The sequence below is a fragment of the Rosa chinensis genome, chromosome 5 (assembly GCF_002994745.2).
Source record: "Rosa chinensis cultivar Old Blush chromosome 5, RchiOBHm-V2, whole genome shotgun sequence".
NCBI classification, from domain to species: Eukaryota; Viridiplantae; Streptophyta; class Magnoliopsida; order Rosales; family Rosaceae; genus Rosa; species Rosa chinensis.
The window spans coordinates 14,777,189-14,791,525 of NC_037092.1; the positions used below are offsets into that span (position 1 = coordinate 14,777,189).

The window sequence follows — 14,337 nt, forward strand, 5'->3', positions numbered from 1 at the left end:
GAAAATATTGAATATCGATGGAAAATTTACCAAAATTTTGGATAAAAGTTGTATGATCAGCTAAAAATATACTAATAATAACATATAAAATTAATATCGATATTTGTACAAAACTGAAATTTCGAGGAAATAGTGAGGATATTGTGGATATTTTAGTCCTTGATTTTGAGGATTTTGCAAGATGCAACTGCTTTGTTTAACGGCACAGATGGTACTCTTTTTTTCGTTCGAGTTTTGTTATAGGGGTTTTCTTGTTTGGCAAGGTTTTAGCAAGGCAGCCATTAGTGTATATTCCGGCTTTTTATTTTTTTATTTTTTTATTTTTTTTGAAGTGAATATATCCTGATTTGTAAAAAATTAGAATATTTTCTTCTTGTGGTTATTGAATGCCTGAATGGGATCAGTTCTTCCAATCCAGCCTCCTCCACTGAAGGAGGATGATTCGGAATTGTGAGACTTCAAGTTGGTACACCATGAAAGTTATGATTATGGTTTATGTGGTGGCATTGAAGGTTGCAGTTGACACAAATGCCAAAAAGAAAGTATTTGCTATGCACACAAACAAATAATTTACATATCAACCAATTATTCCCCTTTATGCACCAATACACTGGCTCTGTCCAGAAACAATTCCAGACCCAGCTTATAATTCCACCCTTACTACGCGGGAGCTCTTCTCCCGACTCATATAACACAAGCAACATATACGGAGTATTAATAAAGTCTTATGTTATGTTCATCTCATGGTAAATGTAAGTTTGCATGGGCCTCATCCCAACACTGCTACTTGGCTACCTGGTTCTGCTGTTGTGGCTTAGTTTGGCAAGCTGCAGACATCACACGCAACCGTGCGGCAATTTCCGTGAATGATGGGCGGACAGTGGGATCAGGGGCCCAGCATTGTTCCATCAGCAACTTCCATTCAGCATCACAATAGTTGGGTACAGATGGCCTCAATGTGTTATTGACAATGCCTCCTGCAAGCGAGAAAGAGAGTACAAACTTAAGTAATATTTTCTATTATTGCAGTGAGGAACATCCTGCACATAAAGATAAAGACTTAAAACCAATTTAAATCACGAATGACCACAGATAAGTTCATATCTATTGTTGAAGATTGTTTCATAATCAATCAAATGAAACTAACTCATGCATCCTTAACCTGAGCTGATTTCAAGATCACTCAATTATATAAAGGATAAAGCACAGCTCCTTTAAGGCAATCCAATGAAAATTCTCAGTATTACCTACAGTTACCCAATATTCCAAATGTCATTTCATATTATCATCAGCCTACTCAAGTTCATACATCCGGAAAAGATATTATTCATACCCAGAAAAAGTGAAAAACAGTAAACTTCAACAAATTACCAAACCATGGAATGACCCAAGCAACAACTGCCTGAGAGATTTCATTACTTGGATGCAGGTTCAGTGTTAAGCAAAAGCTAATAAGATATTAAACGTGGCTTGAACATTGGAATGAAGGCCACTGAACATCCTGAAGAGAGAGCTTAGTACACACCTATGATTGCTCCGTAATGCATATTGGCATAAGGCTCCTCACAAGTAAGAATCTCCCATAAGACGATGCCAAAGGAAAAGACATCAACCTGCCAACAGACGTAAAGTAGGTAAAAGACATGCATCATCTTACAAGCCAAAAAAAGAAAAGAAAAAAGGAAAAGGAAAAAAATAAATAAAACAAAAGCGAGGAATGAAAACTGCAAATAGTCGACAGCTAAAGGTTTCATGTTGGAATATAAAGAGAACACAGTGGATAAGTCATTTTCTTCTTTTAAATCGGATATCTGTCCAAAAGAAGATAACTTGTGTTGGTTATGCAACTATTCTGCAACATGGACGAGCACCATATCATCCAAAAATACCACTAGAAACAGATTTAACTAAGATCCCCTTTGTTACTTTTGAAACATAGTTCTATATAACATTGCACACTATCCACCTAAGCTAGTGAAGAGTTTCCTGTATGGCTCTGAGTACATATAGCCAGTGATTTTAAACTAGAATGAATCAAGTTGTTCCAGATTCATTAAACAAACAAACAACCGTGGGACAATTAAATCTCTTCTGCTGCCAATAAGCATAAGAGATGAACTCTAGCGTACCTTTTCTGAAACCTTACTACTGCTACCATTAAGAAGCTCAGGAGCCATCCATGGAAGGGTTCCCCTCACACCACCCGTAACTAAGGTATTTCTTTTGATTTTAGACAGCCCAAAATCTCCTACCTGAAAACAATAAGCAACTTCAGCTAAAATATATGTTCAATTTGGAACATATTATGTGTTCAGTACAGAACAAACAAGATGAAAAATAAATGCCTTTCCAATAAGCAAGATTCCATCATGAATCACTAATTAAGAATTGAGTTTAATAAAGACAGCAAAAGATATATATAGAAACCTTGCAAATGGGTCGTAAAGGGTCTTTCAAGTTCACAAGCAAATTGTCACATTTCAAATCAAAGTGCACTATATTTTTGGAATGCAGATATTCCATTCCAAATGCTGCATCCATAGCAATAATGAGCCTTTTACGACGATCAAGATGCCTGAAAATTCAAAACCAAAATAAAATGGAGAAGATTACAGTCAGTGCCTCGTCCACTGCAAAGGATTACATCTTTTTCATAACTAAAGTAAGAGATATCACCTCTCCTTGCTAAGTAAAACATGCCTCAGAGAGCCATTCACCATGAACTCGGTCACAGTGGCTAGCGTTGCCCCTGGTCCGTCCTGCACGACCCCATAAAATGCCACCACATTTGGATGGTGAAGCTTTGAAAGAATTTCAGCTTCACGCCAGAACTCAACCGTCTGAGAATAAATAAATAAATTAGTAAACAGATTCAGAGCTGCATGTTACTATATGTCATATAATCACTGGTTAATGAGCATAATGCAGCAAGTCAATGCCACCAGACAGCACTTAAATGTTATCTTGATATTTGAAACAGGACCACCAATCAATTTACATCGGAGGATCCCAGCCTTCTTTTAGAAAAGCTCATAGCAGAGATATTCTTCGTCCTAGACTTAACGGTCACAGCTGCATCTCACATGACTGAAGCTGACTCTACGTGCTTAGTTGTTATTGAATAAGAAAACAATATGCTCCGACTCACCAATCTTTCTTGCTCTGATGAGCGCCCTGTGAAACAGCTCTTTTTTATTCGCTTAATGGCAACATCTGTTCCCCTCCACTTTCCATGATAAACAGTCCCAAACGTGCCAGAACCCAATTCCCTAAGCTCTTCAAGATCTTCATTTTTTATGATCTGATAATGAATTCATAGATAAGGCCAATAAGAGAATTAATAGAATCATCAATAAAATCATCTCATTTGTCATGGTCAAAGGTGCTTTTTGGTCATCAAATATAATGGCATGGACTACAAGATTTTCATTAAACTTTTGACGTGCGAAAGTAAGAAAGATTATTTGGAGACGAGCATAACAAACCAAACTTTAATCAGGCACAGCAACTAAAAGGAAAACAAGGATCCATTTAGCATAGACACAAGATTCAGATTATAAATATACATTTTGTTTGCATACTGATTCAGGTTCAAATAGTTGTAAACGTAGAGTTGGAGGTGTAAACGTATGAAGAAATTCAATCAGTGCTAAGCCAGTGATGGCAGTCTGTGGTAGGTAGTGGAAGAAGGACTATGATATAAGTCTATAACATATGATGTTCAAGATATAGGGGTTTTTGTGATGTTAGAACCACTGAAGAGAAACATGGTGGGACTGTCAACAAGGCTAATAGGCAGAGGCAGTACTGTATGATGGAGAAAAAACTTTTGCTCCCAGATGAAATCCAAGTACTACTAAGTTTTACTTAAGCAATGCGTAAGTAGGTTAACCAAGGATATTGAAAATTCTAATACTCCAAAAGATTAAAGAAAAAAAAATCTATATGCATTCATTGACAGATTATGGAGGCATTTTTTGACATTTGCAATTTTGCAGACAGAAAAAAGAAAAATACTATTATACGATTTATACCTGCAAGGTAGTGATATCAAAATCTTCCAGAGGAAGATCACCAGGTGGTCCAGCTGTGTTCTTGTTCTCTAGCTTGTCATCCTATAAGTGAGGAGAGCAATCAAAAATTGGTCACCGGAGTCAATATGGTAAAAGTGCAAGTCAAAAGTAAAAAAATGCAACAGATAGAGATACCTCATATTCTGATTCTCGTACTCTATGATTTACCCCATCCACCTGCTCACTTTCAATTCCCTCAGGTAGAGAAGGATTATAATCTGACTTTACATTTATGGTGGTGGGTCCAGTTATAGATGACAAATCTTGCCGAATATCCTCATCAAAACTGATATGTGATTCAGTGTGACCAAAAACAACTCCAGCAGACTTCAAAGGTGGATAGCTGTAATCAACTGGAGCTCCTTCTCCAATACCTGTCAGTGGGGATGAGAAACCCAGATGGTCCTGATCCATAAGGGAGACATCTTTTCTTACAAATTCATTCTGAGCCAAATTTCGGAAGTATGACCAATGCATAGGTTCATGATTCTCCATGTTCAAGCTCAAGCCAGTTCCATCCCCAGGAAGTGGACTGACACCAGACTGGTCTATCCTAGCTTTGGAAAATATATCAGACAGAAAATCACGGGGAAAACGATCATTAATATCAATAAGAATATCCCCGTGCTCTGTAGTGCCAACACCAACAGTAGACTCGCCATTACCACCACCTGTAATTGGGTTCTCTTTCCGAGCCACAAGATTTACATAAACCTTGCCATTATTCCCGTAGTCCTTACTGGCAGTTATCTCAGTCCATTCAAATTCTGGTGGAACTGAAGCAGAATCATCTGTAGGCTTGAGAGACGTTTCTTGACCAGCTCTTAGTTGAGTCAGCGCTGCTTGTTTATCACTGATACTTCGGTCTCCGTAGTTATCCTTTAGCCTGCCCGTTTCACGGCCATCACCAGAATTACCAACTGGATGTATTGAGTCAGGTTTTTGTACCTTTCGCTCAAGCCCCTCTTCAACTGTCTGAGGAATTTTGTACAGTAGTTTTGGAGGTAAGACAGACTGCTCAGACTGCAAAGTGACATTCTCATCATGCAATTTCTCAACAGATTCCATGATTGGTTGTTTGTGATCAGGACGTGCCTGAGCTACCATAAACGGCGAACCAAAAGAGTCCCCAGATTTTGATAGACGGTTCAGTTCTGATTGCTCCCTGGGGATTCGTTCTGAATGATAGACACGCGGAGGAACCACAGGTTGTTCAAGATAGCTAAAATCCATAGAATCAACCTCAGAGCCAGCATATCTAGAGTCAACTTCAGAGCCAGCATATCTAGAGTCAGCTTCTGAGCCAGCATATCCAGGAATAGACAGTCCGCTGGTTGTTGTGTGGAAACGGTCATCTTCATTGTTCTTTTTCCCATCATTTACATCTTCAGAGGTTGTTGGATTCTGTCGAGGTTCCTGGAGCTTTTTGTTGCTTCTTGTAGCCAATAAGGGTGAACCTGTCTCTGCTACTGAATTGGCAACTGAAACTTCATCCCTAGAAATATAATTTGGAACAGAACCATCATATGGATTTACAGAAACAGTCTTCTCATTTTCTAAACTTCGAACTTTATCAGTTTCATTTAGCTTCTGGAGAGAGCTCTCTCTTGTCATTCTTGCTTCCTTCTGTGGAGTATCCTTCTCTAAAGATTGAACTTTCTCAGCTTCATTTATCTTTTGGGCCGAGCTATCTCTTTTCAGTTTCATCTCCTTTATGGGTAATTCTGAATCTTGCCCATGTATTCCAGCATATAGCTTATCTTCAATCAGACCCCCTTGTTGAATCGGCTGTCCATAGATAGGCATAGAACCTATATTTTCTCCAATTGCGTAATTAGGAGGTTGAGAACCAAAATCATATTGCACTGGAACAGATGAGAGCACTGTAGTCTGTTCATCTTTTGCAGGGAAGCTCTCCACAGGGTTCAAAGCTGACGATGGATACTGTCGGGTGTCTCCACTATGCATTTTTTGTCCCTGATAAAGCTGTGAGTTGGATTCATAAGCACTTGAAGAACCAGGAACCGCTGAATGAGAAGCTTGATTAACCGAGGAAGGCACATCTACCGCTGAAGGAACAGTGCCAGCAGGAGCTGCATCAAGCACTGTGTGAGTGCTGCCCCTTGTAACATTTAGACTGAGTAACTCTTCCAAATTGTTGCCTGAAGAACTTGCCAAAGCAATAGAATTCTTTTTTGAACCTAGGTCCATCCCGTTTACAGCAACAACATATTGAATCTCAGAATCCCCCTCCACGCTTTCAGGGCCAAATTGAGATTCCTCTAAATCAAGACTAGAAAACAGGAACATCCTAGGCCTCTGTGATCCTCCATCCTGTAGAATAGTGCATTCCTCCATCATATTTTGCAGATCCTCATCAGAAGAAACCGAAACTAATGCATCAAGATCCTCGCCCGGAAGCTGATACTTTATTGTATGAGTTTGGTCATAAACTGCCAACAGTTTCTGCATAAGATCCTGCCAAACGATATCCTTGGTTATCCGGATAATACGTGTTTCACCTCCAACATATCTAAGCTTTCCGTCACTAGGACGAGGCAAGATTTTACCACCAAAGCTGCAAAGGAACTTCACTTTTTTCGATGAGCTATCAGACACTCCTGCAGAGGAATAACCAGAAAGTCCTCGATTGATGTCATTTCTTGATGAGGGTTGTGGTAACCGTACTGAATCATAGTAACTTTTATTTTCAAGAGGAGAAGATGCCTTTGTTTCATTTTCCGGGACACGATCTTTCTCTACCAAATTCAGCATAGAAACATCGGACCCACTCTCTGAGCCTGTATGGCTGATTCCAAGTATGCCTTTTAGACCCATATATCTAGAAGCACTGTTAGGATCCCCAGATGCATGTGGGACTAATAAATGCTGCCTCGAGTTCACCCTTTCCCGCATAAATTCAAGAGCAAATTCCTCGCCAGTCTGAATAGAGTAATTTAATACAGGTCTGGTTCCACCAGAAACATTATACTCTGGAGGTCGCATATTAGTGCTAATATTACTTGATGGATCCAGGAAAAACCGTTGATTGGCAGACCCATATCCGTCGTTTCTAGTTTCAACAGTGCTGTATCGAACTTGATCGTAGTTTTTTGGTTGATCCATTGCACCTTTACCCAGATTTCTATCCATAAGGTAAAACTTCACCAGGACAAACAACCAATACAAAACGCAGTAAAAATGGTACATGAGCATGTTCCCATGGGTAGCCAACTGCAATTTTTGCTAGAACAGAGCATTCTCCCAACCCAGCAGTCTTTGAAGAGGAGCCTAAGGGAGAAAACAAAGTATCACTAGATCAGTTAACCAGCAAAAATAGTCTCTGTGCCTGAGAAATCTATAAGAAGACAACCTTGAACAACAAGAAAGATGTCCGAAATCAGTTTGAGCTCAATGTCAGAAAAGAAAAAAAATGTTGATGCCTTTACATAGACAATCCAAGTCGAAGACTCTAGTGAAAAACTACAGCTCTTAAATATCTATACCAAGCAATTTGATTTAAAAAATTCACTGATTCGCATACATGCTATCATAACCACAGCACCAAAGCACACACTAGAAAAATCTTCCGCGATTTACATTGCCTAATTCAAACTTGAGACTGCATTAACAATTAATGTTAAAACTTAGTTTCCCATACCCATGTGTATAGTTTCCTCACTCATTTCATTCATTTTCTTAGCAAAACAAAACGGTACACATCCGTTACAACACGAATACAACTCAATTTCACCATATTAAAAATTTCTAATACACCATCTTAATAAAATTAGAGCTATTCATGAACGAATGGATAACTAGTGGAATTGACCAGATTAGAAAACTGTTAGACTAAATCAGACTTGACCTAGGTTCTAAACCCCCAACATGCAACGCAGATCAAGATCAAAACCCTTAAATTCCATCCCAAAAAAACCCCCAATTGAGCAAATAGCAACAGCAAAACCCCAAAATCCGAACCAACTGGATCAAAATTCCAGTCCAGTGAACTCCATCTACACCTAAGCTCAAAATCCACCACCAAACTCCCACAAAACACAATAAAGACTCAAACTTTACAAGGATCCAGCTCAATCCATTACAGCAATGAATCAAACAAACCCAGAACCGATCCCAAAAAACCCAAAACGGAGACGATGAATTTGAACACGTACCTTGAAATCAACAGTGGTGGATCATCTGCAAGTCTCTGTGTCTTGTGTGCTCAACTTTTCTCTGAGCTCAAAGACTCCAACTTTTTCTTTTGGTTTTTTTAAGGAGGATTTCCAAGTCTCTCAGATTTTACGCCTTTTTTTTTTTTCTGAACGGTAACGATTTTTTATTTCTGCAACACTTGGCGGCCCACGCGCGGTGTCAGCGCGTGTGAAACACGGTCCGTCCAGTTGGAGTTTGAGAGGAGACATTCCTTGGCGGGTGCTGACTGTGCTTCCGTGGTGAGAGTGAGAAAAATATTGGCAGCGTGTGACTTGGGTTGGACTGGTTGGGTTAAAATATGGGGGGCGGGGTTATTTAATCCAGCTTTACCAATTCCAACTGAAATGACATTATTTACCGCATCATGAATGACATTATTTACCGCATGATTTGCTTCACCGGAAAGATATAGTAGCTCTCACACGATTGGCCGGATTGGTCAAAAAAAAAAAACAATATTCTCCTACGTTTACAACTTGTAAACTCAATTTACATGACTTTATGTACACCAAAATGCTCTAAGACAGATAATGAATCATTTCTATTCTACCCAATTGATATCCAAATGCTTTAATTCTGAGATCCACTTTTGTGTATCTTGAGATACGTAGGGATTGGATGGTGCATCTTTTGCACCCTCTGCGTTAGTTGATACTACACGATCACTTTTTACATCCCTGGCAATGTTCGGCCGTCTATTGGGGTGCCTCACATTGAGTGACAGAAGACGTGAAACTTCATGAAGGCCGCCCCACTTTTCTAATGCACGCGCAATGTCATACCGCCCTGTCAGAGGTCAAATACAGAAGTGGTTCAATAGGAAGATAAAATTATTAACATTGATCCCAAATGGTGATATCTGGCCATATACAATGCTAAAACAATCTATAACCAGACATGAGATTATGATATCCTTCTAACATGTCCTACCTAGGCCTTGCTTCCGGTGTAAATTGATTCAGTGGATTGAGGTAACTCTTAGGTTCAAACCTTGTCTAGTTCCACGAAGTTAACGAACAATGAAGACGAAAACAAGAAGAAAATCTGTAGATTATACAGCATCAATCATGTTGTTGGCCATTTTGATTCCATACCTGCACGCTCGAATGACTTCCTGCTGGGCATGTATGAAGGGTCCATTCCCCAGCTCCTCTGAAATCGACTAATCTGCAATATAAAATGGAATTCTGTTAAAACCAGGAATTTAGCACTTTTATTTTGTGAGAGATAGATCTTAAGATTTACCACATAGTAAGTTGTCCTCAATCCTGATTAGTTTTTATTCGCTAGTGATTTACATGCCAAAAATAGATGAAATGCTATGCTTCCAAAAAGAAATGGGAAAAGCGGTTACAGTTTGCACCTACCTCTTCCTGCAAATTCTCAAGATTATCCCAGTAACCCTTTGGTTTTCGATGCTTATAAGCAAGAGAAAGATTCATCAGTGTTGCAATCCTTCTGAATCCACCCATGCGTGTGATTGCTTTCTCAATATCTACTCTTCCCCGTAAACGAAGTTGCTTTCTCATGGGCATAAATCCTTCCTGCCCATGCTCTGCAATAAATTTCAGGAGCTCGGCTTTCAAAACTTCAATATCCCTCTGCAATCCTGGGACCCTTGGCCTTTGACTAGATGAACTCTGAGCATCGGAATCAGACAATTGATCAACTGTTATACAACCATCATCATTATGGTCTGTACTGGATGAAGCAGTTTGTTCCTCCAAGCTTATTTTTTCATCACATGCTTTCGATGACTGTGCTACCTCCCTCTTTTCTATGTAGTCTCGTATTGTACATAAATTTGAAGGGAGATCTTCGTATATGACCTACAATGTCATGACAATTATGACTCAATTAATGTTTTCTTGTCAAGGCTCACATCCAAGTTATGATTGAAAAACTATGCAGACTGATTTTAAATATAAAGTTGGGTTTAATGAAGATGTATAAAGGTGTCCAGAGATTCAGTTAGTGATTCCATAAATAATTGCTTCATAGGAAAACCCAAAAATAAGTATTCTCTTCAGCAACATGACAAACTCCTCTAACAATACATCATGCACTGAGGTTTTTACACTAACAATGTTCTCCAAAGACAATAGATTAAGCAGAAGCAAGTATTTTATACCAACCTCTTCCATTATAGCTTCAGAGAGAAAAGTATCCTTGCGCATTTTCGATTCAACAGTGTACTTCAACAGCGTGTGATGACTTCCTAGCTGCTCAAGAACCCATTTACCCCTAAATGAGTCGAAGTCCCCTTCAACTTGTTCAAAACTTATCTCCTGTTCAAGCAGTTCGCACAAGTCTAGGACAACACGTGCATGAAGTACCATATAAAGTAAGCCCTTACATCCTTCCTGCATATTACAGATAAATTACATCAATTTCGGTATATGATTTTAAGAAGAACACTAATAACATCAAGGAAACCATAGCTAGTGGTGCTATGGTAATCCTGGAAGCATAGTGTAGCACTGAGCCCCAGAGTGGTACCAATAACATAAATCCTTATATGTTGCCATCTCTCATTTCTTTGCTGATAAACCTTTTCTTCATGTTTGAACTCAAAAACTTACAGAACTACTTCATAATTTAACATTTATGAGAAATAAATAGATTAACCTCAATAGAAATCAAAGTGGACAAGATGTCTTCAGCAGTTCACTTCTTTTTTGTGATATAATAACCAAGTGTATCTCTAAATAACCAGTCATCCAGTCTGTAGAGATGGCAAAGGAAGTCCTTGAAATCCAGCCCCACCACCTACATTGTACCTCCATAAGACTTTCCACTTCTTCACACTCCCGAAGACCTTGTACTTCTCAGTAAACCTTTATTCAATCAACTATCTTTGGGATTCTTAGCACCATCTCTTTATCAAATTATAAGATTCATTGAGAGGATGGACAAAAACTAGTTTTCATCTGATCCTCAGTTAACTAAAGATTCTGCTCAGTTTACAAAGGAAGGCACAACTTGTACCTGAAGAATTCGGACTTTGTTGTTTTCTCTTGACAATATCCGACTGATTGCCAAATTCGGGACTATCCTGAAAGATAAAATTTCACCAGGTAAACAATCAGGCTGCTGCAAGCAATCGTAAAACCAACTTGCAGAAATTAATAGCTTACCTTTCCTTCTTTTCCTTTATGTTATATAACTATTTTGTTTTTTTTTAAATAAAAACAAATAAAATAAATACTTGATTTCACTAATTCACACTAGGCAGAAAGTTAAGACAATGTACAAATATTATTATTATCAACTTACCACTATTATAGTTGACAGAGAATTTGAAATACATATCTACCATGTCTCAGCTTCAAATCAGATAATGAATCAGAATAGACATTTCAAGAAAAGGGCAGATCTATTCACTCTATCAAAAACCTATCATAAGGGATTTGCCTTTTCTATTATCAAGTCTACTCATTAATCTCATCAAGTCCAAGAGCGATAAAGAATGGAAGTGAACTTGGGAATCCTTTTACCCTATGCTAAGTTTTAATTCAGATATTTAGCTAACTAAAGCTGTGATAGGTTATGTATGATATGAATCATGAATTTTCTTTTTATGTATGATAGTTCTTTCTGCCAACCTCTTCATCAGGCTTTTCAAAAGTTACTAGTCTAAATGGTAAGCAACATTTATCTAGATGCATAACTGAACAAGTGAAAGCAGCATACTCGGGAAGACTTTCGTAAGCTGTCAAAACACCCCATACTTCACGAACAGGAGCTTTTACTGTTATGCTAGCAACAACACCACGATGGACGCCTCCATTTTCCTTCAGCCAAAATCATTTTATCATCAATTGCTAAAACAGAAGAGGCTCTCCCTAGGCTAGATGAGAATAGTCAAGAATCAATTGGTTACCAATAGACCATCGAATCTCCGAAGATGAACCTCATCCACCAAGCAAGGCCTATCAAGTCTGCAGACTTTTCCAAAAACACCCCAATTACTATTCAACTCAGAAGAAGCTGGGGGCAAAGATTTAGCAGTAGGGCCAGGTAAATTCTCTTTAAACTCGTTAAGTGTATAATCCTTTTCACACAAAGAACCATCCATGTCTTTTTGGAGTGAACTAGTGACACCATTAGTCATGCTAGGCTTGGAGCTTTCTTCTATTGCTATCTTTTTCCCCCCTTCAAAAGCCTTTTCAGACCTACAAGCCAAGGCCCGAAGATTGACAGGGAGATCTGATCTGATAATCCTCTCCAAGAAAATGGCAGGGAAGTTGAATCTCGGTATTACATTTACTTCATATGATAAAATTGTTGATGATGACCTACAATGATTAGTGAGAAAAGAGGAAATTAGGAAAACAAAACGCGACTTCAGTAGCTCATATCACATAACTGTATATCCGATGTGTTCTAATTTCCAAGAGGCACGGAAGATAAATACTAGATTTGAAGACCTATAATGCATTGAACTTGCTAAAATTTATTTCTAAGACCTGTTGTGAATCGACTGAGATGTGGAAATCATCTCCTCAGCAAAGAAAATATCTTTTATCAGGCCACATTCCTTTATGTGTCAAAAGCTTTTCAGCTGTAATAACTACTTATACTTATCAGGCATGGTGGCAGAAAATACTGGGAGTTATATAACAACTATTAAAGTGAAAAAAACAGAGCCAAGCATGTGATAAAGATCAAATCATACGCATACTATACTGCAGCAAAAAGTTAAACTGACCGATAACCGCTAAAAGATGCCACGAAGATTTCGCACTAAATTAAGAGGGGTACAAAAAAGCAAATAGAAAGAGCATATATAAACCCAAAAGATGCAAGGGTAATGTAAATCCTTGTTAACTCACAATCAGAGTACCTCAATCCTACCTTGTCCCGCATTTCACAGACCATTTGCCTTCAAACTTTTTGAAGTCCCCATCAACCATGGAAAAGTGAAGCTCACGATCATTACCACTCTAAAACACAAACCACAGCTCAAGATTAGTAATTGCAACAAAATAAAATACTCAAATATCAGAACTTTACAGCAACCCACTTGCACGTTAAACAATACCCTGCTCCCGAAATACTATTCAACCAAATGATAAGCACCAAATACAAGAACTAGGCTTCAATTTAGTCCTAACCAAATTGGAAAACTCCTGAAGGTCCAAAACAACTCGAGCTTCAATGTGCCAATACAGTGCTCTCTGCAAGCCTCTCTGCTCCAGCCAAATACGCCCAGGATGTGGACATGGAATCCTCCCACTAAAACCATCAAAACACCAAGTAAAGATTCCAACTTTACAACATTACGAAAAACCCAATTGAATTCAGAGCTCACTTAATATCAAACACTAATCAAAGATCCCAACTTTACCAAAATCCCAATTGAATTCAGAGCTCATTTAGTATCAAACACTACTCAAAAGATGCCAACTTTACCAAATTACCCAAAACCAATTGGATTCCTAGTGGTACCTGGAAACAAGATTGGGGATGAAGTCAGCAAGACGCTCGTAATCCGTGAGAGCGTTCCAGACGGAACCGACGTCGGCATTGACCGAAATCTCGGCCTTGACTCGGCGCTCCCGCCACGAAATCATATCCACTTCACAGCTCACCCTTCTCTCTCCTCCTTCTTCATCTGCCTCTTCTTCGCTTCTGGGTTTCTTGTATACGGCGCCGTTCTTGTTGCCGTTGAAATGGTGGCACTGGTTCCATCTGGGTCCGTCGGCGGAGGACGAGAAGACCATGCAGACGTGAGGGTGTGGGCTTTTGAGGGCCCATTTGGGGGTGTAGAGAGGGGATAGAGCTCCGTGGGCAGTAAAGTTTGAAGCTTTGGAGATGATCATCGAGGTTTTTGGGGTCGGAGAGCGAGAGTGAGAGGGTCGGAGTGGGTGTAGAACTCGACCGTTGATTGGTGACCACCAGTTTGCTTTGCGAGTCCAGGAATTGTGTGGCGGGTGTTGGAGGAGGGGCGTTTTCGTCATTTCGAGTGGAAAGTGTGTGATTTGGACTCTGCATTTGACTTTCCTTTTTCCGGCCGGCGCCCGATCGGAGTACGACTACAAGTGAT

At 39.2% G+C, this 14,337-nt stretch overlaps 2 protein-coding genes across 2 annotated transcripts; both read right to left on the reverse strand.

Annotated features, from left to right (window-relative positions):
• Positions 1-529: 529 nt before the first annotated feature.
• Positions 530-8,398, reverse strand: LOC112202873. Its single transcript, XM_024343892.2, has 9 exons — positions 8,249-8,398; positions 4,209-7,364; positions 4,035-4,115; positions 3,149-3,301; positions 2,677-2,840; positions 2,428-2,575; positions 2,130-2,252; positions 1,526-1,613; positions 530-977 (listed from the first exon to the last, which is right to left on the reverse strand). Exons 2-9 carry the CDS (start codon positions 7,287-7,289, stop codon positions 784-786), a joined length of 4,032 nt encoding a protein of 1,343 aa, XP_024199660.1. The 5' UTR covers positions 7,290-7,364; positions 8,249-8,398; the 3' UTR covers positions 530-783.
• Positions 8,399-8,933: 535 nt separating this feature from the next.
• On the reverse strand, positions 8,934-14,286 carry LOC112202874. Its single transcript, XM_040505648.1, has 11 exons — positions 13,740-14,286; positions 13,406-13,526; positions 13,146-13,234; positions 12,172-12,586; positions 11,982-12,082; positions 11,277-11,343; positions 10,424-10,651; positions 9,656-10,117; positions 9,383-9,455; positions 9,219-9,283; positions 8,934-9,074 (listed from the first exon to the last, which is right to left on the reverse strand). The coding sequence occupies exons 1-10, from the start codon at positions 14,249-14,251 to the stop codon at positions 9,273-9,275; spliced, it is 2,079 nt and encodes a 692-aa protein (XP_040361582.1). The 5' UTR covers positions 14,252-14,286; the 3' UTR covers positions 8,934-9,074; positions 9,219-9,272.
• Positions 14,287-14,337: the final 51 nt, after the last annotated feature.

What these genes read in the sequence shown, in the direction of transcription:
- LOC112202873 (XM_024343892.2), bottom strand. Translation starts at nt 7,289, where the DNA reads ATGCTCATGTACCATTTTTACTGCGTTTTGTATTGGTTGTTTGTCCTG. An exon ending in TACGAGAATCAGAATATGAG is followed by an intron (nt 4,116 to 4,208) that starts GTATCTCTATCT and finishes CCTCACTTATAG; the next exon opens with GATGACAAGCTAGAGAACAA. An exon ending in GCATTACGGAGCAATCATAG is followed by an intron (nt 978 to 1,525) that starts GTGTGTACTAAG and finishes TCTCGCTTGCAG; the next exon opens with GAGGCATTGTCAATAACACA.
- LOC112202874 (XM_040505648.1), bottom strand. Translation starts at nt 14,251, where the DNA reads ATGACGAAAACGCCCCTCCTCCAACACCCGCCACACAATTCCTGGACT. An exon ending in TCTGTGAAATGCGGGACAAG is followed by an intron (nt 12,587 to 13,145) that starts GTAGGATTGAGG and finishes TAATCATTGTAG; the next exon opens with GTCATCATCAACAATTTTAT. An exon ending in TTGAGAATTTGCAGGAAGAG is followed by an intron (nt 9,456 to 9,655) that starts GTAGGTGCAAAC and finishes TTTATATTGCAG; the next exon opens with ATTAGTCGATTTCAGAGGAG.